The sequence below is a fragment of the Neovison vison genome, chromosome 5 (assembly GCF_020171115.1).
Source record: "Neovison vison isolate M4711 chromosome 5, ASM_NN_V1, whole genome shotgun sequence".
NCBI lineage: Eukaryota > Metazoa > Chordata > Mammalia > Carnivora > Mustelidae > Neogale > Neogale vison.
Genome location: NC_058095.1, coordinates 1771374 through 1798191, shown reverse-complemented (window position 1 = coordinate 1798191; position 26818 = coordinate 1771374). Strand labels below are relative to the sequence as shown.

Here is a 26818-nt window from a genome sequence, read left to right as displayed (position 1 = left end):
GCGCCTGGTCCTCCCTGCTGGTGACATTCTGCATTCCTGCGGGGGTAGGGCGAGAGGGGGGGTCCCTGACCTCCCATGACCGGAACTCCCCATCTTTATCACTCGGTGTTGGAGAAGCTGCTGCTTCCTGCTCCGGGTGCTGTAGGCCGCCCTGTGTGCCCCTCCCACCCTGAGCCTCACCCCCTCGGCGTGCCCAGAGGTGGGAGTGGGAGGCGTACGGAAACACAGCCCCTGACATCAGGAGGCCCGTGGTGCACCCCACCCGCCCCGCCCCATCAGTCACCCTGCTCCACGCCCTGGGTCCTGGGGGCAGGGACGGTCACACTGCTGCTTCGCGGGAGCAGCCTGCAGGGGCGAGGGGGTCATTTCTGTTCTGGGGACTCAGGAGCGGACCATGGCGGCTGTGAGTGCCTCACCGCAAAAGCACTAGGTAGCCTTAGTCAGAGACCTGGCCAAGGGGGGACAATCACGCCTTCACCAAGTTTTGTGATGGTTGATACCACCCGAAGTGTCCTTCCCCGTGACAAAGCCCGGCCGGAGGTGGGCAGGGAAGGGGAGGGCCGGGATTCGCACTCTCGCCGGCCTGGAGCCTGTCCGCAGCCCCAGCTGTGCGCCCAGAGCTGGGTCCAAGTTCCTGCTCAGAACCGGGAGGTCATGGGCGGGCACTGCCCGCACCGCTGGAGGAGGAGGCCTGGCCAGCAGAGCTGACTTCCCACTGGGGCCCCTGGGGATCCCGCTCGTCCCTGTTGCGTCATGACCAGCCAGAAAGGAGCATCTCCTCCCTCGCTCTCCTCGTCCGTCTCCCCGCGACCTTGAGACGTCCTGACAGGAGGCCTTCAGCAGCCCCCAGCAGCCCTGGGGCCCCACAGCCACGAGCTCCGAGCACGAAAAGCACAGGGGCGGGGGAGTGTGCGGCCCCATCCATCAGGAGCAGGGGGAGCGGTCGCCTCCGGAGGAGCCAGCAATCCCGGGGGAGGCTTTACAGCCCATTAGTTTGATGTCTCGCAGCCGGCGGGGAACGGCGGTGCAGGGAGGACGGTGTCGTTCCCGACGCCACATCCGTTATGTTTTATGGCCACAGCCCTTGATTAAAGGCCATCATTACGTGTGTCTCATAGGGGCCCTGAGGACCATGGCGGACGGGATTATGCACACAGGGTGACTACCCAGTCTAGGCGGAGCTCGGCCTCGGGGTCTCAGGCCAGAACTGCTCACACCTCCCGTGGGCAGAGGGAGGAAGGCCCTGAAGGGGGTCCGTCACGAGGGCAGCCCAGCAACAGGGACGGCCAAGGGCAGTGTCCTCAGGCCTCGGGCACCAGTGCTGGACGGGGCACAGGCTCCCGCATCCGCGTTGGGGACCCCTGAGACCCGGAGCGAGCGGCAAGCTCCCGCTTCTCTGTTCTCCACGCAGCGCGGCCAGCCCGGGGGACTTCGAAGTCCGGAGCTGGCCACAGAGCTCCGAGCAAATTTTCTTACATCTTATGCTGTTTGGAAAGCGGTGGCCGTTGCTCTGAAAAATAAATGAAAAGCCATTAGTTACGATCTTTTATTACTTTCGGTCTAGACGTGGAAATAGGTTCTCTGCGCTCAGAGGAAGGAGTTGATGAGTGGCAGAGACAGGCGTCCTGTCGGAGCATTTAGCAGCCCAGAAGGCTCCCCTCGGGCACCCCACGCCTCCTGCCCCGGGCTCCCCCGGGCTCCAGCCTCTGCCGGCTCCTTCGTTACCTGGCGTTGGGTGGGCAGCAGCTTTAAGAGCAGGACGGCGAGGCCAAGAGCGCGGCGGCTGGACCGGGGGACAGTGACCTGCACAGACCACTTCTCGGCGCCAGTTTCCTGTTTTCGCCAGCAAATACTTACACCGTCCGTTGTGGCCAAGACCCTGGCAAAAATTAGAGCCTTTTCTTTCTCTGTTGAATCACAGCTGTTAAATCAAGGCCGAAATCTTCTGCAAGGAAGGCCACAACCATGATAAAATATCAACGTTCTGCAACGTGACGGGTGGGAACAGCCACCATGTCCCCTGCTTCCTTGGTGCAGGGCGTGCCTCCCCGTTGCTGGTGCTGGTCTTGTGCCGCCACAGCCCCGTGCGCCTTCCTCGCGCTCACGCCGGAGGCACTGCTGAGCCAGGGTCCACCTGGTCGGGTGTCCGCTCTAACACAGGCACGCGCGCGACGAGGCTCCTTAGCAGCACGTCCCCGTCCTCCCTCCCCCTGGGGGTTGTGACAGTATGGTGGGCTCTGTCATCTAGAGCACAGCCCCGTGCTGCCCTCTGTCCCGTGGTGGCCACACTTCAGGGGAGCTGAGCCCAAAACGTATGGAGGGGGTAGACTGCACACAGTGGCCGTGGTGAGTCTGAGGACCCTGCCCAAGAACCTCCGGGTCAGTGGTGGTGATGAGGCCCCCTCGCCCCCCACGGGGATGGTTCTCCTTCCCCTTCCGAGCGCGCTGACCCCGCAAAAGTGACTGCTTGGTCCCTGCAGGCCGTGATCCCGCAGCCCTCGCGCAGGTGACGTGGGGGCCGCGTCTTCGCGGACACAGTGCTTCTGTGGTGTGGGGGCGCAGTTCCTGCTGGCGGGCGCTCCGCCACGACGCGAAAGTGGACTTTAGGAAATGCTCCCAGAGTCTCTGGGCTGACGTTACCAAACCGCTTCTTCAGACTTTGGTCGTAGATCCGGACGGTGGTCCTACAGCTGTGGGGTCAGGGTCAAAGGTGTTCGCCTGTGCCCGTCTCTGAATAAAGCGTTCTGGGAGACGGGACGCATTGCTGCGTGGGTCACGCACCCTGACACAAGCCTCCCCCCAAGCGAGGGTGCGCTCAGCTGACACCTCCCCAGCTGAAGTCCAGATTCATGCGGAGCCCTGGTCCCTCAAGGGCCCCCTGTCCGCCCCCCCCCCCGGCCCATGAGGCCCGTGTGAGCCGCCATCTGCACACATGCCGGCGCTGGAACAGAACGCTGACGGCGGCACCCGACGTCTTGCCACCTCGCCTCCTGGCTGCGCAGCCATGCCTTTCTGCATGGTCCCCCTGAGGCCACCTCGAGAGAGATGGGCTGCCCCCGCCCCACCCTGCAGCAGCAGGTGTGCGGCTCTGCGGGCATGGCCTGCCCTTCGTCCGGTCTGCCTCTGGTTGGAGCGCTCCGGTGCGACCTGCTCCCCGTGCAGGGCCGTGTCCGTCGGAGATGCTTCGTGGCCCACCAGCACTCGCGATGCTTGAGGTCCTTCACCAGCGCAAGAGGGGCTGTGCTCGGACTGGCCAGAGGCTGACCTGCAGTCTCGGCGGATCCAAATAATGCTCGTTGCATCGCTTTCTGTGGCCAAACACGCAGTTGTCGATGAACGGTCCAGCTTCCCCCGATAAAAAGGATGCCGTTCCACGCTGCTGTCTCCTGCTCGTCACGCCATCCGTGGGAGCAGGACCCTGCCTGTGTCTGGCCCCCAGGCTCCCCCCAGCAGTGCGCAAGGGTGCGGCGTCCACACTGCGCTGCCCGGTCCCAACCGTGGCTCACATGGCCTCTCCCAGGGCTGCCGTTCTCCTTCCTTGCCTGCACTGAGCCCGTTCCACGGCCCCCCCCTTCCCAGAGGCCTGCACCCAGCCCCGCCTGCTCTGTCCCCTGGGTCTCTGAGCTGCCCCCCCAACCCCGTTCTGACTTCACCCCCAGGTCATGGTCGCGCTGCTTCGCCAAACACCGCATGCGTTCCCGTCACCTCCGTGACAGTCCGTTGGCTCTGCTCACTTCCCTGCAGGAAGGTCTTTGCAGGAGAGTGGTCCTGCTTCCCCCCAAAGCCCCCCGCATGCCGCTTCCATAAAGCCATCCTGGCTCCTTGCCTCCCGGCCCCATTCCTGACAGAAGGAGTCACTTTTCCCAGAGCCACCACAATGGCCATGCTATAGACGCAGTGTCATCCCGAACCTCAGACAGGAGCATTTAGATCCTTCATCCTTTGGACACTGGGCCTCATTGTCCCTCTGTGACACCCAGGATAGTGCCAGCGGCTGAGATCGTGAGAGTTAAATAGGGCTGAGTGAACCCCCGGGTAAGGCCCTCAGTGACATTTGTTCTTTCATGTCTGGGATGCTCCCTGTCCATGCTTCCGTCCTATCTCATCTGCCGTGGTGTCCGGCTTTGCAGACGGGACGTTATGTAGCCTGGTGGGGACCTGGAGGGCTTGGGTCACATCACGCATACCCTTTGAGATTTCCTGGGAACCCAGGATAGTACTACGTGTGGTCACAGCCCAGAGCACACCCTGAGTGCAAGAAAGGTGTACACAGGACTCCTGTCTAACACTCTTGGCTCCTGGGAGCTTGGGCATCAAATCGAGTGGCCTTCTGAAGCGAGATGGCACTGTCCAGTCAGCCAGGGCTTCAAGGAAGGTGAGCCTTTCTGACTCACTTTTTCTTCTGGAAAGAGCCAGTCTCAGAAGACGAAGTCATCAAGCCTGTTTACCAGCTGGGATCCCTCAATTTCTGGGCCCCTGAACAGAAAACAAAAACAAGCCTCCCCAAGCCCCAGCTCTTTAAAGTGTCCGTCCCCAGCAGCAGCCAGGTCAAGTACATGGGCAGCTACCTATTACTGAAACACCCTGTTTCTCTTTCCTAGGTGTTTCCTTCAACAGTGTTTACACTCAGATTTGGAGAGTCTTACTGCATCTGGCTGCAGATCCCTATCCAGATGTTTCCGACTTGGCCATGAAGGTGCTCAACAGCATCGCCTACAAGGTACGTGTGATGGCGTTCCCGGTGAAGCCCACGAATCTGCCTCTCGGTGACGGATATGCACACGGGGAGCACCGGGCACCGTCAGGTCTACACTGTGGTTTAGAGACATCCAACAAGCGCTTCACAGCGTACCCCGGCCTCTGTTTACGAGTAGCTTCAGTTGGGGCACCATCCTGTGGTATTGGGGTGCCAGGATGTTAGTTAAGGGCTGCCATTAGCCTCGTGATCCTCTCAGGGTCTGTGTGGTCTGTAGTGATGCCTCCTTCGTTCCCAGAACCCGTGATTTGTGGCTCCTCCCACTCACAACTGTTCTGGCTGAAGGAAACCTTGAAGAACAAGCTTTTGGTTTCGTTACTACTTCTTTTTTGCTTTTTACGTCCGATTTTATCAATAGCTCAATTTGTCTTCATTACCCCCTTCCTTTTGTTTAGTCTGAGTGTAACTTGCTCTTCTGATTCCAGTCTTTTCAGATGGAAGCTGTGGTCATTACCTTTGCCTGAAACTGTGTGACACACAGAGCCGCCTTGAGACCTTCTTTTCTCTCTGAGGCCTAGGACGGCCTCCTGGCCGTGGTCAGACCAGCCGTGACCCGCGTGTTAATCAGCGGCTCCGGTCACCTCCCCCAACCCTTGGTTATCCTGGTCATGATGAAACCATATTCAGCTTATATAATTTTATTTTTTAGTGGCTTTTATGTAGTTAACCTTACTAAAAATCAACCTGAATTATTTAAAAATAAGATTTGAGTGCCAAAAAAAAAAAAAAAAAAGATTTGAGTGCCTAATTTTAAAATTTAACGACTATAAATTCATCGCAGTAGACCTGATGTCAGGATGTCAAATACATTCCTCTTAGGAATCTCTCTCTAGTACGCGAACCGTAAAAACCACATCTCCATGTCTTTTTGGATTATGTGTCAAGTGTGGAGCCGTAAGCCAGAGACTCCCCTCACTCCACTTCATGGTAATTAAATGCTGTGTGTATAATCGCTCCTGCCAGGCAAAGCCACGCCAGCCAATTATAGCAACCGGAAACATAGCCTTTCATACCTTCAGAATGGCACTCACGAATAGATACTTGAAAGGGGCAGGTGGCTTTCTGCCTGCTGTGCTGATCTAGACGGACACACGCGTCCCAGTGCATGTAGCTGGCATGCCCGAGGGCATGCCCAGGTGGAGGGACAGAGATCAGGGTGGGCCTCCTCCAGAGTCCATGCTTCCCAGAGCCTTGCTCAGGGCCGGCACAGCCTGTGTATGCGAGCGTCTTGGTGTACGTCCGTGGGTGTGTCTGCGTGTGTTCACTTTTAAGAGCAAGCACGGCTACTGAAGGATTTGGAAGCATAAACATGAAGGAAACATTTTCCTGTCCTCAATTTAATTACAGAAAATGTCTTACGTTCTACTCTAGTAACCAACGAGGAGATTACATTTTGGTTTACAGAGAAATGGACCTATTTTTGATATTCAACTCTGAAGGCAGATTTTTGTTCATCATAGTCAAACCGCCTTATTACTCTGGAATACCCCGTAGGATTCTGTATTCAAATATAGAAATTGCTTCCAGCTTGGGAACCCACACAGCTCAAGAGCTGTGGCCTAATTTTGAATATTTATATCCCCTTTCCACACAGGCTTAGGGTTTACATTTTGCCTGTATTTTTTTTTTATTATGGAAAATTTCAAACCATGTGCAAGTACAAAGGAGAGCAAGATGACCCCCAGGAACCGTGTTGGCCCCAGCCACCTCCCCCGCGCCGCTCCCGCCATCTGTAGTTTGGGGAAAACTCCGAGAAGGAAGTCTCAAGCTGCCAGCATTCAGATGTCAGGGTCACACATAACAATAATCGCTACTTTTAATATTTATGGGAAAATGGATCAGCACATAAACTCACCCAAAAATTGTCCGCTCGCGTCTCCACACCCGAGGAACGCTAGCGTGACTGCTGGGCCTGCTGTGGGACACGCGCAGCCGGGTGTGGCAGAGGTCAGAGGTCAGCGGGCACGGTTCGAGGCTGAATGCCTTTCTTAGAGACTGAAGGCCTGAGCCACAAGAAACACGGAGAAGGTTGGGGTCGTCCCCAGAACAGCACCTTCTAAAGTGCCACGGAAACTGCGACTGAAACCCCCCTCACTGGCATAGCGTCAGCTTCTTACGTTTCTCTTAGAAGCGTGTCATGGTGCAGGGACTCCCTCTTCCTCCAAGTGAGCGGCCTCAGCCAGCACCTGGGGAGCCCACTGTGCTCGTCCCAAATCTGATTTCACCCAGTGCGTTTGCACGTGGCCTCACGGCCAGCGACACGCAGGACACCTGTCGCAGGCACCTCTCTGTCCGTCTTCCCGTGGGATCTGTGGTACGTGGGTAAACATCCTGACTTCTTTCCACATGAGTCAAACAGCCTTCGGCTCCTGGAGGTGGAAGTTCCGGGTCGCCCTCTCCCCCTAGAATGATCCCTTTGCTGCATGAAGGCCGCCCATGACCCAGCGCCTCCCTGGAAGGCCCTCAGCTGCCCCCAGCCCCACCATTCAGAGGCACAGTGCTGTCCGTGCCTGTCCTGGGCCGCCGCCCCATGTGCCCCCTGGCCTCCCTGGCCCCACTGTTTCCTGCTGCCTCCACCAGGAGGAGGGACCCCGAGAACTGTCAGGCCAGTGCGGGTCCCGGGAGCCGCAGGCCGCAGCAGTGCCCGCGAACCAACCGTGCTGAGAGGCATCTGGGCACATAATTTGTACCTTCTCGTGCACCTGTCCGTCCCCACCTCCCTGCAGACCCAGGGGTAACGGCGTCTTCACTCAACTAGCTTAGCTTACGGAAGTAGGGCTGTCCCTAAGAGTCACCGGCCGGTGGCCCTGCCAGGCTGGGTGCAGGAACAGCCCCAGGAGAGCTGGTTCCCTCAGGGACTCAGACCCAGTGACTCTGGGGTGGCCGCTGGGAATGTGTTTCACAGACATGCTGCCCTGGGCCTTCTATGTGTCCCGCACATGGACTCATGGCCACCAGGTACTGGGTGGCCCTCCAGGCCCATGGGGCCCGTTCTCGCTCCATCAGCCCGTAGCCAGTCACTTCACATCCCCCAGCTCGCCCGCGGAGTGGGGCCTGTTGGAGGTCCTGCGGGATAGTAAACGCGGTAGTCCTGTGAGCCAGAGCGTGTCTCCTTCTTCTCTGTCTTCCTTACTCTGTGCACATGCAGCTGGTCCTAGAAAGGGGCCGCTGAGACTCTCTGGCCTCGACCTTGCCGGCTTCTCTTCCTGGGGGCCATGGACTGAGGCTTTCCGATGCCCGTCAGTGACCGTGGGCAAGTGCCTCCTGCTGGTCACCTTCGCTGCACTCTGGGAGTGCCCAGAGCACTCCCTAGAGTCAGCCTTCCAGGTGGAGACTTACGTTCTTTCTTTATTTTTTTTTTTTTAAGATTTTATTCATTTATTTGACAGACAGAGATCACAAGCAGGCAGAGAGGCAGGCGGGGGGGGGGGGGAAGCAGGCTCCCTGCTGAGCAGAGAGCCTGATGCGGGGCTCGATCCCAGGACCCTGAGATCATGACCTGAGCCAAAGGCAGAGGCTTAACCCACTGAGCCACCCAGGTGCCCCAACTTAATTCTTTATCTAGGAGCTGTAGCTTATAGAAAAATTACTTATTGGGTGAATAGATTTGGCTTTTATAGGTATCTTGTCAGTGAGCAAGCGGCCAGCAGGCTGTGCCTCATACAGCCCCAGATTCCCTCCGGATAACCCTTGTGAGAAGCACCTTCTCCCACACGAGCCCAGGTCCTGGCTAGGAAGTCCACTGCACAGTCCTGCAGGTGCCGCACTCCCCCAGGAAAGAGCAGCCAGAAGCCCAAACCTGACTCTGTCCGGCCGCCGGGAAGTCCGCTGTCCAAGGTCCTCTACGCGGCTTCCGGGCCTCTTTCTCTGCGCTGGGTTAGACTCTGTGTGCCCTTGTGAGGTGAGGCGTTCCAGTGGAAGAAACAGAGAGTGAGGGTACCTGGAGACGAGCCTGCCGCAGCCCCAGGCCCCTGCTCCAGACGGCCTGATCGCTGCACAGGGCAGAGAGCAGAGACGGGCTCATGTATCTGCATGTGTGTGTCCCTGTGTGTGTGTGTCCCTGTGAACGTTTTGGTGTTGGCCCCGGGCCCAGAGAACACATCTGACCTGAGAGAATTCGCTTGTGTCAAAGTCACGGTTGCGGCCCTGCAAGAGCTTGACCTATAGCCATGACCACCCCTCCCTGCGGCCTTGCTCGTCGGGACTCCGCCTGTCAGGGAGGGCACGCAAGCCCCTCTAGTGGCTTCAGGACCGCATCCTGGAGCAGAGAGTAACGGGCCTTCACCGCGAGAAGGATGAGCAAAGGTCGTCGTCAGCGGGGCTGACGGGCTCATGGCGGGCCTGGTCCTCTGTTCAGAGCCTGAAAGTGCTGTTGTCCTCCTGCTGACCTTCCCCGGCCATGTGCTCTCTGAAGCGACGGCTGGGACCAGCGCAGGAAGAAGCCACTCCAGACAGCCACTGCGGCTCCCCAGCTCGCCACCCTGCCTCACCCCGTGCCCTGTGTCCCCAGATCAGGTCTGCACACAGGCAGGTCCCCTGGTGCTCATCCTGCAGGCCTATCAAGGCTGAGTCAAAGTGTATCAGCAGATTAGAGCCTAAAAAAAAGGCTAAAAAAAAGCTTCCTCGAAGCCTGATGCTCTGTGATCGCTAGTGTGAAGGCTGGGAGCAGGCCCACCGCTCAGGATTTCTAACACGGACACAGAAGGAGAGCCGGGCAGCTGTGGGGGTGGACGGTGTGGACAGTGTGGACATGGGGCTGTGGACACCCTGTCTGGGATGCCCTGGCAGAGGGACCAGGACCAGTTAGTCCGCGGGGCCTCCTGAGGGGCGGCAGGCTGGCAGCAGGCCCAGGAGAGGCAGGTGGGAAGGTCTTGGGGGCGCAGGGAAGGTGGGGGGCTCTGCTGAGGCCTGCATCTCAGCACAGAGGCTTTCTGTCCCCCCTGCCGCTGCTGGAACTCCGGGGAGACACATGGGAGTTGACAGTTTCTTGGGTTCTTCACCCTCCTTTGGTTACTTGGGGATCACTTGGCTCTTGGGTTTTGGGGGGAAGGGAGCTAGCCAGGTAATTTAAGTACGACGCAAAAGCAAGTTCATAATTTAACTTTTGTAATTCAAAAAAGCTTTTTTCATGATGTTTAAAGGTTGATTATGGTTCAGTTTTTTTGCTATTCTTTCTTCTGAGTGGTGGATTATCAGGGCGACACTGGTGTCCTGTAAATGAAGAGTCTTACAGTTGTGTTGTTTTCTGCCGTTTTTCTGTCTGCTGGCCGAGCGTAGGAGGTACAGCATCCCGACTGCTGTAGGGAGGGGCCCCGAGTAGGGTGGCCCTACATCATCACCCACAAAGGTCGAGATTCTGCTTGGCCCGGTGGTGGCGGCCAACCTTGTGACCCCGTCTGGCACTGACTGCACTTGGAAAGCCCAGATGGCCGCCTCAGCCACCACCTGTCCCGAGTGTCACCTGGGTGGCCACGGCCGCCCTTGGAACCCTCTCCGCTGGGGTGTCCGGAGCCAGCAGGGCCCCCTGCCCAGCGAGCCCTGCACGCCCAGCAGAGCGTCTGGGAAAGGACGCCGTCAGGCGAGCGGTCAGCACCCTCGTTCGCTGCGCTTCCTGGTCACATGTCCCTCCAGCAGACATCTGGTTTCCCGATCCACGCAACCCTGAACGACCTCCCGGAGCGTTGGTCTCAGGCTGGCTCAGATCCTTCTCTGCAGGGAGATACGCATGCTGCGCATGTCGTGGAGGTTTCCAGAGCCTGCTACCTCGTCTCCGTCCATGACATGCTGTGTCCGGGGACACAGTGTGAGCCCCTGCAGGGGAAGGCGGAAAGCAAACACTGGGGTGCAGTGTTCTCAGCCATCCTGGGACGGGGTCCCGGCGCCCCGACTTGCCATTGACCCTGGCATGGTCTCGTGGCTGCAGCTCCAGGAGGGCCAGCCCTTGGGCCTCCTGGTTCTGGAAGAGCGGACAAGCACAGTTTCACCTGCAGGGCCCTCCTGCCGCGAGCACCACCTCCCCGGCCAAGAGGCCCCTTCTCCAGTCACGAGGCCGTGACCCCGCAGCCACCCACAGCCTCGGAGGCTGCAAGCAGCTGACCGTCCGCGCCACTTGTCCCTTTGCTCTTGCAGGCCACGGCGAACGCCCGGCCGCAGCGGGTCCTGACCACGTCTTCACTCACCCAGTCGGCCCCCGCCAGCCCCACCAACAAGGGCATCCACATCCACCAGGCAGGGTAAGTGGCCTGTGTCCCTCGCATGGGCCCCTGACTAGAAGCCCTCACTGCCTTCCTCTGACCTGAGCCTGACGTCTGCCGCCCCGCAGAAGTTCAGAAGCGAGGGTCTCCACCTGGCCAGTCAGCCCCCCGCAAGCACAGTGTCCAGAGGCAGGAAGCCGTGAGCAGACGTGGGCCGCTGCACCCGCCTGGGCCCCGGCTGGTTTGCTTAGGGGGCGCAGCTTGCCTGGGGCTCCCCCAGCTTTCTGGATAGGGGACTCCGAGAACCTGCAGGCAGGGCCTGGAAGGGTCATTGGCAGCTGGGGTCTGGAGGCATGGGGACGTGCCGGGCGAGTGAGGACACGTTGGGCTCCTGATCCGGGTCGGTTGGCTGCGACTAGGTGGGCGGCGTGTGGACAAGGTATTTCACGTTTGGGTAAAACGCAGCGTGTCCTCTTCCCCAACGGCAGGGGCTCCCCGCCGACGTCCAGCACCAGCAGCTCCAGCCTGACCAACGACGTGGCCAAGCAGCCAGTTGGCCGAGACCTGCCCGCGGGCCGCGCTGGTGGCCCAGGCGCTGCGGGGGTGCAGTACACGCCGCATTCCCAGCAGTTCCCCCGCACGCGGAAGATGTTCGACAAGGGCCCAGACCAGGTACCCTCAGACCGTCCCCTGGCGCTCCTCGGGAGTGTGGGGGCCACACACCACGCACCTCGCTGTGAGCCCCAGACTCTGGAGCCCAGGACACACGGGCTGCCGCCCCCTCTGCCGCCAGCGGGAGCGCTCGGTTTGCACCAGCATCACAGCTGTCACGGGATCCTTTCTCCCGTGGCCTTTGGTAGTGGGCGCCCCGTCCCGGCACCTCCCATGCAGCCGAGCGCTCTTGGGACTCGTTTGCTTTCTCCCTTTGTGGATGGGTAGCCTTGTCCACGGGCCGGGGCAGCCGCCCCACAGAAGTGGCTGCTCTGAGCGGAGCACTGGCTTCTCCGTAAGCGTTCGTTGTGCCACGTAAGGGGCCGCGGCCTCTACCTCTCAGCTGGGATTTCAGAGACCTCGGAAGCGGGAGGAGTTGGTGTCCCCGTGTGCCTGGGCGCCGTGAGCACAGGAGCTGGGCCTTGGCTCTCATCCAGACGGTCTGCCGCTTACCAACAAAGACGTACCGAGGGAGCCGGGCTGCTGTGGACACCACGTCAACCGTGGGTCGCTGCCCCTGTGACCCACAGTTTTAACAGGAAACTCCCAGCAGCCTGCAGGGAGACCAGAACAAAGGCACATGTGCCCCCAGACCCACACCCACCCTGGCGTTCAAGGCCTCTGCTGGTCTCTGTGGGGCAGATGTGGCCATGAGCCCCCGTCGGAGCTTCCTCCTCCTGGCTGGACCCTGACGCGGGTTAGCCAGACAGGAGCGGCAGGGCTCGGGGGCGCTCACTGTCCTTGGGGCCACACGTCCAGGGGCTGGGCCCGGCAGAGCTTCCCGCAGCTGTCGGGATAAGACCCTCTCACTGCGTCCCAGCTGGGGGACTTGGCCCCAGGCAAGGCTTCCCTGGATAATGGGGACCCCTGTTTGAGGAATGCCTTCAGTGCGGCCACCCCGGCCTCCTTAGACCCTGCCGTGGGAAACACACGTGTCGCACCAAAAAGCAGCAGCACCAAGCCCTGCAGGTCTTGTTGCTTGTGTGGCCCTCCTGTGCCAGAGCCACTTGGCACAGCAGGGGGCCCGATCACTGGCAGCCGCTGCCCTGCCAGACCGCAGAGGCCGCAGGGCCTTGCTGACCTCACAGCGCCTGGCCTGTGCATCTGATTGAAGAGTGACAGCCTCTGCACCCCAAGCCGCCGTGGCTGGCCCAGGGGATGGTCCCCTGAGTGCAGACTCCATGGCCCTCCCTAACGTGGGCTCCCCGGAGCCCTGGCCACACACTCGGTCCCCTGCCACCAGGATACAGACGTGAGGCCAGCAGAGAAACGTTCTCGGCAGCCAGAACGCTGCCTTTGCCTCCTTTCCAGTCCTCTCAGGCGCACAAAGAGGTGTGTGGAGTGTGTGACTGGTGTCTCTCTTTTCTCTCCCCTCCCCCACGCCCGCACAGACCGCCGATGACACCGACGACGCCGCGGGGCACAGGAGCCTCGTCCCGGCCACGATGCAGACCGGCTTCTGCGACTGGAGTGCCCGGTACTTCGCCCAGCCTGTCATGAAGGTAGCGTGTGTCGTGACACACACACCCCTCCGGGTGCGCAGCGGGCCTGCCGTCGCCTTTCGTGCAGACCCGGGTCGGGCAGAGCCTTGCCCTCGGCTCCCGTCTTGCCCTCCTTCCTTCCCACAGAGCCCCGGCCTCTGGCCTCCGCGGTCGGAGCCTTCTGCTCCGAGCCGATGGCGGACACTGCCGGGCCCGCGCACTGTCCCCGCTGGCCACCCGCCTGGCTCCCGCTGGCCCAGCCGCTGACCCTCTGGGTCTCCCGACCCGTCACATTCACGGCTGCTGAAGGGCCGCCCCAGACTGCCGTCACGGAGGCTGATGTGAGCAGTCAGAACAGCAAAGGAACGGACTCCCTCTTCTGCCCTGTCTTCTGAGAGACCAGGCCGGCCTGCCCTCCCTGAGCCACCTGCACAAGCGTGTCACACTGTCCCGCTCAGCAAGGCCGCCGGGCCTCTGAGGCCTCCTGGTGAGGACGGCCCGAGGCTTGGGCTTTGACCCGTCCACCAGGGCCGGCTCTGGTGCATCATTCTACCACATCCCTGACCAGAGACACGTCCCTTCACCACAGATTCGAGCCGCGCATCCAGGAGCTGGCGTGGGGCGGGCGGTGGTTTGTCCTGCTGTCTCTGCCCCAGAGCGCTGCGGGGCTTGTGGCAAGCTTCCCGGAAGCCCGCTCTTAGAGAGCTCCGTCTTCCCTCACGAAGGGCCCTGAAAACTGCAGTTTCTTCTTCATCGTGTGACAAGCTACACGTCCGAGCAAGCTCCTCGAGGAGGGCATGGACCCCGCGTGACCGCTTCCGCCCCGTTCCCTCGTTCCCCATGAAGACGCTGATCTTTGTCAGTAGAAGCACAAGACGGACGTCGTGGGGACCTGAGGCAGACAACGCAGTTGTAGTTCACCAAGCCCCTGCTGACAAGGGGAGCTCTCCCTTCCGTCTGCTGAGCCCGACTCCCAGCGGGAAGCGTCAGGAGCCGGAGCAGCTGCTGCCTTCGGCGCGGCGACTCACTTGCTGCAGTAACCGACTCCAGGAAAGGATCCGGGTTACGGAGCGTCCGTGTGCTGTTTACCATAGCGGGAAGGACCCACCCAAAGGCCCAGCTGGGGACGAGGGCTTAGCCACGGCGGACTGTTGGATACGATGTTTCTTGTTATTAGAAAGTTAAGGTTGGAAATTAGTATTTTAAGGAAACGCTCGTGCTAAAACCGACAGGAAGGGGGAAAAAACAGGACATTAATCAGCCACAGGGTGGTCCTCGTGAGAACCAGAGCACACGGGACACGCACCAAGGCAGCCGGCCCGGCCCGATGGAGGGTCTCGGGTGACACGTGACCCGGCCCTGTGCCCGTTATCTCCTCTGTCCGCTCTCTGTCGGTCCCACGAAGCGCCAAGTACCGGCACAGTCAGGACAAAGTACGAAAGTGGCAAACACGAGGCAGCCAAGGCCATGCTTACCTCCCGGACTTCCGGCGCGCGGCCTGCCACCACCGTGTAGGCCCCCAGGCTGCCACCTGGGCCCTCGCTGAGGAAGGAACAAGGGAGCAAATGCTGGACTTTGCACCCCGACGCGGGGGCCCCGCTGCTGTGGGCCGCGAGCCGACCGAGAGCTCTGCCGCCGTCTGCTTTCGGGGAAACGGAGTTTTGTTCAGTGTCCGCAGAAGCTCGTCTCGCTGGCACAGGCTCCTGCGAGCCAGGCCAAGTGGGTGGGGCCTGGGGCCAGGGGTGGGGGGCTGCTCGGCCTCACTGAAGTGGCATCGCCTATAAGTTTGGGGGTTTCTTGGTGTGGCGGTGAGCGGCTTTTCCTGATCTCTGAAACCGCCGCAGGCCGTCCACGTTGCCGGTGGGGAGAGGGGCTGCGGGTCACCAAGCTCCTGCCCCCCCGGCCGGAGACGAGCGTGGTCCTCCCAGGCTCTGGTTTCCTCTGGTCCGCGCGGGTCCTTGGGCCAGAGTAAAGCTGGGCCCCCTGGGAGCGCAGTCAGCACACGCTGAGCGGCTTCCTGAGCGCAGGCCGGGGGTTTTGCCCCGTGTTACTCGCGTGCGTGCCCAGAGCCGGCACCGCCCCCGTCCCGTGTGGCCGCAGGTCCGCTGCCTTCGTGCACCCGGAGTGTGTCCTGGAGGGTCCGCTGGGGCGGCCTGCGCATCGCCTGCAGGGAGCCTGCGGCTTCAGAGCATGGACACGGCCGTGGCCTGGGGAAGGAGCGTCCTTGGCCTTTCCCGCGTAGCCCACAGGAGGCGGCCAGGAAGTCGCTGCGTAAGCCAGGCCGTCTCGCTCGGACAGACCGTCGCGCAGCGGCGGCTCTAAGGGCCGAGCCCCGGCGTCCGGGTTGGAAGTGAAGCTGTCTCTGACCGGTTTTGTCCGCAGTTCCCGACGTGGCTGAGATCCTGGGTGGTGGTCGAGGGTGGTCGAGGGCCTGGGAACTTCTCCTACGTTAGTCAGAGACCCTTTCTAAACGTTAGAGGAAGCTGCGCTTTTATCTCATGGTAATTTTTTAAAAAATTGTCCTTGTTCCAGAGCTCGCCCCAAGGGTGTTCTTTTATTCATTTATTTCATCGTCTAATGGTGCATGCGGGGCAGCGAATGAGCCAGGAGCTTTTTTGTTAGCCCGTTTCACGTGCAAACTAAGAATAGCTCAAAGCTAGGATTGTACCCCAGAAGTCCGAGCGCTAAGCCGCGTCACAGGTCCGTGTGGGACACTGAGCTCACCACCAGAGAGCAGAACTGTGCCCAGCGTGTCCACGCACCACCACCGGGCCCTCGTGCTCGGGGGACCTGGTACCCACCCGCGGCGGCCGGGCAGTTTCCTCTTCTTGCCACTTCAGGTCTGCGTGGCCGGAAAGAACTGTGTTCTGGAGCAGGCTGCCCTGTGACATGAAGGACCCCAGCTGCCATTTTTGTGCAGAGCCTGACAAGCTGAGACTAACATTCAGATGGAAATGCAGGAGGCCCAGGGTGGCGCTGGGGGGAAGCAGGGTTGTAAAAGACAAGATAATTCAAAATTCAAAACCGTTTCAAACCCACTGCCTAGCGGCAGGAAGGGGACGGCATGGTGCTGGCTTACGGACAGGCGTGCGGAGAGTGGCCTCGAGCAGGAGCCCAGAGGCACCCCACACCGCGACACGCTACAGCCGCAGACCGACGGCTTAGTGGAAATGGACGCGCTGCGTGACAGACGCCAGCGACCAGAACTCACGCCGCACGGTGACGAGAACGCAGATGGTCCCGCATCCGGGAGGGGAAATGAGTGTAGCCACAGCCGTCCAACAGAGAAAGACCGCTCCAGCTGCGGAAGCTTCCCTGGCAAATTTTACCCAAATTTAGGGAAAAAATCATATGCGTTCTTTGTAACCTACTGCCGGAAATGAAAGAGCCCACACCTCCAGGTCGCTGTCTGAGGACAGCGCCACGCGGATCCCGAATCCAGTCAAAGGCTTTAAAGAATAAAAGAACCACAGACCAATGTCCTTCAGGAATGTGGCCTCCAAACCTCCAACATGATATTCTCAGACCAAGTGCAGCAAAACATAAAATGGCCGAGACGTTGCTGACCAAGCGAGTTATAGCTCAAGAATGCCACGCTGTACGTTGCGCTAAATGAACCGTCGTCGAGGCCTCAGCCGACTGAAGAGAAACCGCCTCCTCGTCCTCGTAGCTGCAGGAAAAGGGTTGACAGAATCAACAACGGTCCGTAATGAAACTGTCCACAAACGAGGACCAGAGTAAGCTGCCTTCCCCGTACGCACCCCTGCAGAACTCCCAGCGGCCGTTCTCACCGGCGAAAGACACGCTGTTTCGTCTCAAAACCGGAACTACGGCGAGGCGGTCTGCTCTCCCGCTCCCGGTGCTCAGCCTGCCGGAGCTCTGTCCCTGGACCCCCGGTCCTTGGCCTGCACCAGTGGCACCTGGGCCCTGGGGCGTGGGCGTCTAGGAGCCCCATGTCTGTCCTGCCCGTCCTGCCCAGAGCACTTTCTGCGCTTCGGCCGGCACGTTCCCACGGAATCCAGAGTCCATGAGAGGCCGGGGTCTCCGCCATCAGGTGCCCTCCATTCCTTTGGGCTGTTCTTGTCACTCGACAGTACTGACCCTCAGTCATTTTGTTTCTAGTAAAAGCTCCAGGTTGTCGCAAACGAAACCAACCATTAGAAACCTGGGGTCTACCCCGTCTGCCCCGGGGGGTTATTTCCAGACCAAGGATGGTTCTGTGAAGGCAGACACCGTATCTCCGTGTCGTCTCCCTGTTGTGGCTGTTGCTGTTTTGTTCAGGGAGGGGTTGTGATTTTTAAGGAAAAGATAGGAGCAGAGCACGGACATGCTGGCCAGAGAGAACCACAGGCCCCAGCACAGGTCGGGCGGTTCATGTTTGTGACCGGACGGCGCGGAACATTCCTGGCACGGACGGAGGCCTGGACGGCCCTGCTCATGTCGCCGCCGCCCTGAGCGGGACCTGGGCTCCTGTCTGCGTGCAGACCTGCCCTGCACAGCCGTGCCTGCACAGGAGATGGTGCGTGTGGCCACACTCACTGGCCGGCAGCCGGTGGTTTCTCCAGCAGAGGAAACGGACTGTAAACACCGAGTATGGGCTGTCGGCGCCCGTGCGCAGGCCGGTCACGGTCGGCTCAGCTCTCGGCTCAGCCGGTGGGGCTGCTTCACGTCTCTCCTGTCTTGGGATTTCACAGACCCGGGCTTTGGAGTAGAGAGTCCGAGTCCATCCAGTTTACTCGCCGACCTGTGAGGATTAAGGAGATGCTCCGCTACTACGAGGAGACGGCGGCCCTGGCTTCTTGGCCAGCGGCGGGCCTCTCGTGGACTCGCACGTGCACACACGGGCCTTCCTGCCCAAGGAGCGGCGAGCGGGCCGGTTGGTGGAGGCCCTGCTTCGCTCAGGGGACATGGCTCAGCGCACGACGCCGTGGCTTGGCCGGGAGAGTGCAGGGTTCTCGGGAGCTCGTGGGAAGCTGAGCAGTTCTGCTCGTCCCTGACAACCCCTCATGGGGTCTATGGGCTTCCGCCTGTGCCGTGTCCAGTCAGGCCCTTCTGTTGCTGCCCTCACGCCCTTTCTGTTAAGCGAGAAGCCCTGTTCTCCGCATCAGAGAAGGAACGCGGGCCAAAGTCCCAGAGCACATGCCCTTCTTCTCAGCACGCTCAGGCCGACAGGCGCGTCCTGCAGAATCCCGCCGGTTCCTTCTCCCAGAATCTCCTTGTCTGCTTCGGAAGTGGCCGCCCAGCTGCCCTTGTCAGGGCACTGGGCTCCTAGGAGTAGGACAGTGCATGACCCTCCAGGACTGGGGTGTCCCTGAGTCTCCACTGCCGTCCATCCTGGCGCTCCGTCAGCCCCCGGACCCTGGGGCCCCGCCGATCATGCTCTGTACCTCCCGGCGGGCAGCGGGAGCTCTGGCCAGACCCGAGAACCCAGACTTTTCTTTCGGGCATAGGGTCAGTACTTGGAGACACGGCAGGTTTGGGTCCAGAGCTCCACAGTAAACGAGTCGGCGTGTGCGTGTAAAAGTCCCATTCGCCCTACGCTCCGTCCGCCGAGCGCGCAGCAGCCCGGGGGCTAAAGCAGCCGGTAGACCCGGTGGACAGATAGCTCACAGCTAGGGGAGGCCGGCCGGCCGTCACGTGGGCTTTCCGAGTCACAGTCCCTGACCCCAGACCCCGTAACAAACGTACTGACAGCAAACGGTGTGAGGCGCTGTGAGAGTCACCGAAGCGTGACCAGGGACCCGGGGGGAGCACGGGCTGCTGGGAAGGCGGTGCCCACGGGCGAGCGGGGCGCAGGGTGGCCGCAGACCTCCCATTAGGGACAGGCGCAGCGCCTGTGAGGCGCACTGACACACGGCGCCGCAGCCGTTCCCGCCGAGGCTCACGCCATGTTCTTGTTGTTGAAGATCCCGGAGGAGCACGACCTGGAGAGTCAGATCCGCAAGGAGCGTGAGTGGCGGTTTCTTCGCAACACGCGGGTCAGGCGGCAGGCGCGGCAGCTCATCCAGAAGGGTAAGCCGCCCGGATTCGCGGGGCGTGTCTCCGAGGGCCCTCAGTGACGCAGGCGCCCGCCCGCCGTGGTGTGGGGCGCAGACGGGGTCCTGAGGCTGGGGGTGCGCCCTGGGCCCCAGGATCCCCCAAGCGCCCTCGGCCATTCTCCCCCAAGGGAAGCCCCGGCTGGCTGGGGGCCTCTCACAGGCACATGGCTGGGGTGCTTTGCCGTTTCCTGAGGGGAAGGAGCGAGCGCCCCACCCCCAGCCACGTGCTCTCTCTGGGGACACAAGACAGGTCATGTCCTGCTGGTCCCCACCTGTCCCCGGGACAATCATTCTGTCAACCAAAGCTGCACTTGGGCCAGTTTCCAAACCTGTGACCGGATCTGCCGAGACACGCCAGACGGCCCCTGCGCGTGCCCCCAGTCTCACCCGTGTGGAAGTGGCCTCAGAGGGCCTGGGGGCAGGGCTGGGGCACACGCCCAGGGCACGAGGCAGGGAGGGAGGGGTGGCCTCAGGCCTCCGTCGCGTGGTGGGGTCAGGGACAGGGATGCCAGGCAGCCTCTCCCCCACTCTCTCTCCGGGGATGGGCCGACATAAGGGCCCAGCCCCTGTGGCTGACTCAGTCCCACAGTCCTGGGTACACAGAGACGGGGTGCGATCACATCTCCTGGGGAGCCAGACGGTGGACCGACGCTGCCCGGCCCCTGCACAGAGCGGGAAGTCACGGGCTCTCAGCCATTCTGCTGATTGACTGTTTTGACCTTGCCTCTCTGTCCTCTACGGTTTTGTGACGATTTTCAGGTTGGGGCTAAGGGCCCACGAGGCAGGCTGTCCCTGCAGATACGCGGGGCTGGGCAGCCACAGCCGGCACGCCCCGTACCCCTGAGCACACAGGTGGCGACGCTAGAGGCCACTAAGATGCCCCGCCGGCCGTGTTGCCCGCTCCCCGCAAACTGCCTTGGGGCCGTGTTTCGTTAGCGTGTGTAGTCACTTCTGCCGAAAACTAATCTCGGCTACTCACAACTCCGTGCCTCCGTGAGGGGCTGCTGGCAGCTCTAGTGTCCCGGAATTCTGTGTCTGCTGCCCCTGCAGTCCCACGGGAACACGTGGCCGGGGCCTGCTGCAGCCGTGGCTGCCTTCTCTGGGAGAGAACCGGCCGGGACGGGGGGGCGACGGAGCTGGGGGCTCTCCAGAAGCAGCTGGCTCTCCAGACAACAACAAATGACTCCTTGTCAACCATAGTCAGGTTCTCTTTTCCGGTCGTTGTGGGGAGAAGGTGCCACCTTGTTAGACCACAGTGAGGGCAGCGCCTGGCACCGCTGCTGGAGACGTCAGCTGCCGGGACGTGGAGATGGAGCCATCTGTGCGGCGGCCCCAGCCACCGGAGACGGGGACGCTGGTGACACCACGGTCCCCCTCTGCACTCCGCGTGCAGTGTTCTGTCTGAGAGCCGCTGTGCACCCGGGAGGAACGGGACGGGGCCTGTAGGTCAGCCAGGTGACCTGCGCCCCGCGTCTCCCCAGCCACCTTGGTGAACAGAACCGTGTTGTCCCGTACGCACGGCGCACCCTGACCTGGGACCCAGGTGTCCCCCGCGTCTCCCAGTAGCCCGCAGTCTAGACCTCTCCACAGGAACCCACGGCCGGGGTGAGGGCCACTGCGGGGAAGAGCCTGTCGGCGCTGCGGGCACAGCCTCTGGGGCTTCTTTGCCTCTGTCCCACTGCCCCCACGCTTGTTATCAGGTGGTTCCTGGTGTTTGCCGTTGAAATCAGGGGAAGGGGGTGAAGGACTGAAATCATCGTGAAGCCAGTGCCAGCACGCTCCAGGATTCCGAGGGCAGCTGGCGCCCGAGGCCACTGCGTCCCGGGACACCAGATCAGCCTCGTGTCCGGCCGCCGCCTGAGCCGCATCTGAGCTGGCCTTGACCTCTTAGCTTTTTTAGCCTCTTCCGACTGGTTTCTCTAAAACAGGCTCTTTCCTCGGGCCTGCTGTGTGGGGCCCATTCGGTTCTCCTGTGATCTGTGGGGATTCGGGGCCCCCCTCCCGAGGGCCGAGGGGCCCCCAGGCTTGGCCGCGCGCATGCCTGAGGCTGCCACCCGGGCTGAGCCAGAAGCCACGGGCCTTGGCTTTCTTCACCGGCCCCGGCCCGTCGCACTGCTCTGAGCTCGGCTCGGGCATCCTCGTGCGTGCGAGTTGACAAGCTCTGACCGAAAACTCGCCATGTGTCCACCTCACTCTGGGAGCTGTGGAGGGGACCCTGTGGTCGAGGATCCAGACCCTCGTCCGACCCCCTGCTTGGCCTGTGTGTCCGCGGCAGCCTCCCGGGTCCCCGGACAGGAGACGCGGCCTCGGCCCCGGTGCGTGACATCAGCCCGGGCGCCGGACGCTGAGGCCCGTCGCTGTGTCTCTTGGGGCAGGTATCGCAAAACTGGACGACCAGATCTTTCTGAACAGGAACCCCGGCGTCCCCTCCGTGGTCAAGTTCCACCCCTTTACGCCGTGTGTGGCCGTGGCTGACAAAGACAGCATCTGGTAGGCAGAGTGCCCGCCCTCGGTGGGGGTGGGCAGGCTCGGGAGCAAGCGGAGGAGTGGGCGGGTGAGGACGGGCTCTCTGGTGTCACGGGCTCCCCAAAGCCACATGGAGCCGGAGACGCACCTACAAGGGCTTCAGTCCTGCTACCCACTGTGGGGCGCGTAGACACCGACTTTAACTCACAGCGGGCCTCGCCCTGTCGCCGTGCAGAACGTACCCGCATCACAGGGGACATCTGGGGTGTTCTTGCCTCTGTTCCTCCCCTTTGCTTTATCCTGCAAAATGCACAGAAATTCAGCGCCATAACCGTGTGTAAGCCGTTCGGGGGCGCCAGGCGCATTCACAAGGCCACATAGCCGCCGCCATCCGCCTCCAGAGCGCTCTCTGTCCTGTAAACCTGAAGCTGTCCCCATCGGTCCCTAAGCCCGCCTTCCACTGTCTGTCCTGGGTTTTAGTCCCCAGCGACCTCACCTGCCCTGTGTGTCTGGCCCCTCCCACTGAGCACAGGGCCCTCGAGGTCTGTGGCAGGTGTCATAATGTCCCCTGCACAGGCCGGGTGACAGCCCGTGCGTGGACGGACCACACTTTACCATCCATCCAGCAATGGACACGTGGGTCATTTCCACATTTGTTTTTTCAGTGTGTTCATATGGTCAGGCTCTGCTTTTATTTTGTAAAACATATGTCCACTTCTAACTTAGAAGAAGGCAAAACATAAAACGGAACGAAGTCTGCCTTGATGATATATTGGGTTTGATTTGGTTAGAAAAGGAAGTGGATGTAAATCACAGCAGCAGAGTCTTGGAGATCTGCCCCCGAGTGGCTTCTACCTGATACCAGAGGACCTCGGTTTTATCTCAGATTCGGGTCTGCTCTGAAAAACCATTATTTTTTTTTGAAGATTTTATTTATTTATTTGACAGAGATCACAAGCAGGCAGAGAGGCAGGCGGGGTGGGGAGGGGGAAGCAGGCTCCCCGCTGAGCAGAGAGCCCGATGCGGGGCTCGATCCCAGGACCCTGAGATCATGACCCAAGCTGAAGGCAGAGGCTTTAACCCACTGAGCCCCCATGCACCCCAATAGCTCCCTTTAAAGTAGAAGCGAGTCTTTATTAAGGCTTCTGCTGGGCGAGTGAAATTAGGACTGTGATACGTGATGTTGTTCATGTGCTCGGGGTCTCCCAGACACACGTGCTCTCTCACTTTGTACCTGTGTCATTATCACAGTCGTCCCCCCATTGGTGGCTTGAACGTGAGCGGACGATGTCTCGGCACACTCAGCAGTGGGACTCCGGGCCCCGTGGCACCCCCGTGACAGAGCCCTGGGCACTCGGGCTGCTTGTCCTGCCAGAGCTCGTGGCCCTCCGTGACAGGGGCCGCCCTGGCGGGCGAGAGGGGAATCGCCCTGTGGCTTTGGTTTGCATTTCCCTGACGACTGATCTTCTCTCCTTCCCTGAAGTTTCTGGGACTGGGAGAAAGGGGAGAAGCTGGACTACTTCCACAACGGGAACCCTCGGTACACCAGGGTCACGGCCATGGAGTACCTGAACGGCCAGGACTGCTCGCTGCTGCTCACGGCCACGGGTGAGTGCGGTGTGCGGGGCCGGGCCCCGGGCCCCAAACCCGGCGTGGGGACCCCGCACTTCTTCACACACAGCCTTTTCTGACCCTGAGCGTGGCTCTGGCAGAGGGCACCGCCCGCGGTGAAACGCACCATCACGGAAGAGGGGGGAGGTTTCCGACAAAGCAGGCTTCACCCCTAGACAACAGGGCCAGCAGGTGACCGGGGACCGGCAATGTCCAGGGACCCCTGGCCCTCCCCTGACCAGGAAGGGCCCATCAGCCTCTCCTTGTGGCCTCTATGATGCTCTTGGAGACGAGGCTGGAGGGAGTAAGGGTCCCAAGCACAGAGCATGAGGGCAGCAGGCGCCGCCTCGGCTCCCCAGGGGTCCCCGGCCCTTCCCACTGCGCCACCGTGCGCCCGGCTCCCCTGTGGGCCAGGCTCCTGCCTCCCAGCGGGCCGCTGCTAGAGCTGGGCCTCACCCTTGCTTTCTGGGTCTGGAGTGTCTCCGCTCCACCCCTCCCCGCCGCAGTGAGCCACTCCGGGGGACAGCGTCTCCTTTAGCCGTTTAAAGACAAGACCTCACTGTTTGTGGGGGGTGAGGCGTCACCACTGGCCTAACTGCACCTCCTTCGGGGATGACAGGCCCTGGGGAGGGACTGGGAAGGGAGAAAGGGGGCGCACGAGGCAAGAAGAGGGCCAAGGTGGACATGCAGGCTGCTCCCTGCGTTGCCTGCCCTGCCCCATCCTGTCCGGGGCCCGGCCCTGACCTGTCCTGGGCATGTTCCCATCATGGCCTGCCCTGGCCCGTCCTATCCTCTCCCTGGCCCTGGCCTATCCTATCCTGGGCCTGCTCTCCCTGGCCCGTCCTCCTGGGCCTGCTCTGTTTCTGGCCCATCCTGACTTGGCCCTGTCCCTGGCCTGTGTTAGGCCTGAGCTCCTGAGCCATCAACATGGTTATGTGGACTGCAGTGGGCGGGCTGCCTCCCCTCCTTCAGAGCATTCCTGGGCCCTGCTGTGTCCATGGGGAGAGGTCCTGTTGGTGGCCTCTCCCAGGCAGCGCCTGCTCAGGACCAGATGAAGTCAAGCCATGGCAGTTGCCTCCCCCGCAGGTGTGAGAGTGAAGGAGCGGCCAGGCACCCGGGGCGGTGGGGGGCCAGGGCGGCCCCGCGGATCGTAGGACAGGTCGCGCTGAGCACCTCTGAGCGCCAAGGAGGTGGGGAAGAGAGCTATCTCCCGGCACAGCGGGCGCAGAAGCGGGTCCCCAGGGGGTCCTGGTGGAGGAACACAAGGGCTCGGGGTCCAGAGCAGGAAAAGTTCACAGTCACAGAAGCCAGGGGCAGGATGGGTGTCAGCGGGCACGCAGTCCAGCGGGCCCAAGTGACCTCGTCCTCCGTCTGTGCTGTGAGGCAAGTGGTCATGGCCCAGGTTGGGGGTGCTGAAGGCCACACGTGAGGGCTAGCACGTCGGGGAGCAGGGCTGGGCTGGGCTGTGGGCACTGCAGGGGGGATGGACACAGGGCAGGGCGGCTCGCTCACGCTGCTCAGGCTCACAGGAGAGCATGAGGGCTCTGTGCTGGGGGTCATGGGTCGGGGGCTGGGGGCGGTCAGCCCACCTCCTCATGTGGGGAGCCTGTGGGCCACATACTGAGGGCCCACCTGTGTGGAGCAGACGGGAAGGGGTGCCGCGGAAGGCCTGGCTTTTTGCCGAGAGCATCACTGGAGGGAAGGAGGGCCGCCTGGGGTCAGAGGTCAAGGGTAGTGGTCCCTCAGCGCGCCTGCTGTGGCTTCCCCGGCGGCCCAGATGGGTGGATGCCCGGGTGGAGACGGACCTCCCAGGAGCAGCCCCGCTGCTGCTACGTTGGGCTGCCTCACGGAGACCGCGTGGCCTGCGTCTCGCGGACAGCACCCGTCACCCGGGGCTCCTCCACGCGCCCCAGCGGCCAGGCCCGTGTTCTCACCTCCTGCTCTTCTCTCCCCAAGATGACGGCGCCATCAGAGTCTGGAAGAACTTTGCAGATTTGGAAAAGAACCCAGAGATGGTGACTGCCTGGCAGGGGCTCTCGGACATGCTGCCGACAACTAGAGGTGGGTCCTCCCTGGGGGCCCCGCCGCCACATCCCCCGGCACTTCCTGGTGCCCAGACCGTAAGCCAGCGGGCCGCCGCGGCCCCGTGGCCATGGCCCGCCTGAGGCGCGGCCCGTGGCTGGTAGAGGACCTGCGCCCTGTGCTTCGTTCCCGGAGGGACTCCCTGAGGTCGGGACGGTGCGCCGCGGGTGGGCGTGCGGGCCGGTGCCGGAGGCCGAGGACGCTGGCCCCGCCCGCACGGGGCCCACAGAGGCGCTCTGGGAGCCGAGCTGAGCTGGCGTGGCCGCGGCGCGGCTGACCGGCTCTGCCCGCTGCCCGTGGGCTGGGCCCGCACGCCGCCCCGCAGGCCGGTCGTCCGGGGGCCGGAGCGGGATCTGGACCGGCGGCTCGTCTCCTCCGCGGGCCCGCCGTGCTGCCGCGCGTTGGCAGCGTGTCAGGTCCTGGCTGCCGAGAAGCCCAGCTGTGGGGATCAGGGTCCTTGTCAGTGAATGGACGGGGAAAGCGACTCTGTCCTCCTGCCCCTGCGCGGCCGGCCTGGCCTTGCTGCGACTCTGTGCACTTCCCACACGGCCCCGTCGTGTCCTGTCGTCGCGTGGCTGTGCCCGTCATAGCCAGTCATCTCCGTGGCTCCTTCTCTTCCCTCCGTCCCAGCACCTGTCCCGAGGAGGCGCTGCCCCGGGGAGGTGACCTCACGCGGGAGAGGCCCCCAACCCCAGCGTGGGCGGCTCCAGGCAGAAGGCTCTTCGTGGGCTGCTTTAGAATGTCGCGGTTTTTTAATTATCTTTGGAATAAAACAGTCATCCACGCTGTCCCCCACTCCCTCCCCGAGGCCCCAGCACAGCCACCTCTGTGTGGCCTGGGCCCCTTCAGGCCAGGTCCCATGACAAAGCGACAGTCACCATGTCCTTCCACTGTGGTCTCAGTGTTCCCAGATTAGAGCAAAGGCGTGTCTCCCCCACAGACCCCATTGCCCCCCACCGTGCCGGCAGCTCTGTGACCCCCTGACGCCCCGGGGCGGCCCACCCTGCCCCGGGCTGCTGGCGCTGACCCCGAAGACGAGGTTTCTGGTCCTTCGCTTCCCACTGCCGTCCAGCAGGAGACACACCCCAGGCCCCAGCCACCCCTCCAGCCCCTGCACACAGAGCCTGAGACCCCTGTGTGGACGTGGCAGGGGCTCAGGGCCAGGCCAGAGGACGGGAGAGCGGGAGAGCGGGAGCCCTGCGGCGGCTTGGGGTACATTGTGTCTCGATTCATTGTGCCACCGCCCCTCTCTGCCCCCAAACGATGTGGGTGTAGTTTCCAGACACCAAGAACCGTCTCACCCACGATGCTGTTCCCTTTGCTTCAGCCAAGGTGAGGGACGCCGGGGAGCATGGCTTGCGGGTGTGGTGGGGGGTCTAACTGGGAGCAGAGGAAGCAGGTCCGAGGAGACCGATCTAGGTCCGAGGCGCCCCCGCACTTATTCCTGCCCGTCGGGAAACCCCACGTGTCACTTGGGGT

The 26818-nt window shown here is 61.9% G+C and overlaps 1 protein-coding gene across 1 annotated transcript in view; it reads left to right on the top strand.

Annotated features, from left to right (window-relative positions):
* The window catches only part of RPTOR (regulatory associated protein of MTOR complex 1), a 305182-nt gene that overhangs the window by 263613 nt on the left and 14751 nt on the right, over positions 1-26818 (top strand). Inside the window, exons 21-28 of the mRNA XM_044247255.1 lie at positions 4602-4720; positions 10886-10989; positions 11439-11622; positions 13053-13163; positions 19049-19154; positions 21556-21670; positions 23130-23254; positions 25214-25318. Coding sequence (XP_044103190.1) covers positions 4602-4720; positions 10886-10989; positions 11439-11622; positions 13053-13163; positions 19049-19154; positions 21556-21670; positions 23130-23254; positions 25214-25318 — 969 coding nt within the window. The remainder of the gene's footprint in view (positions 1-4601; positions 4721-10885; positions 10990-11438; positions 11623-13052; positions 13164-19048; positions 19155-21555; positions 21671-23129; positions 23255-25213; positions 25319-26818) is intronic.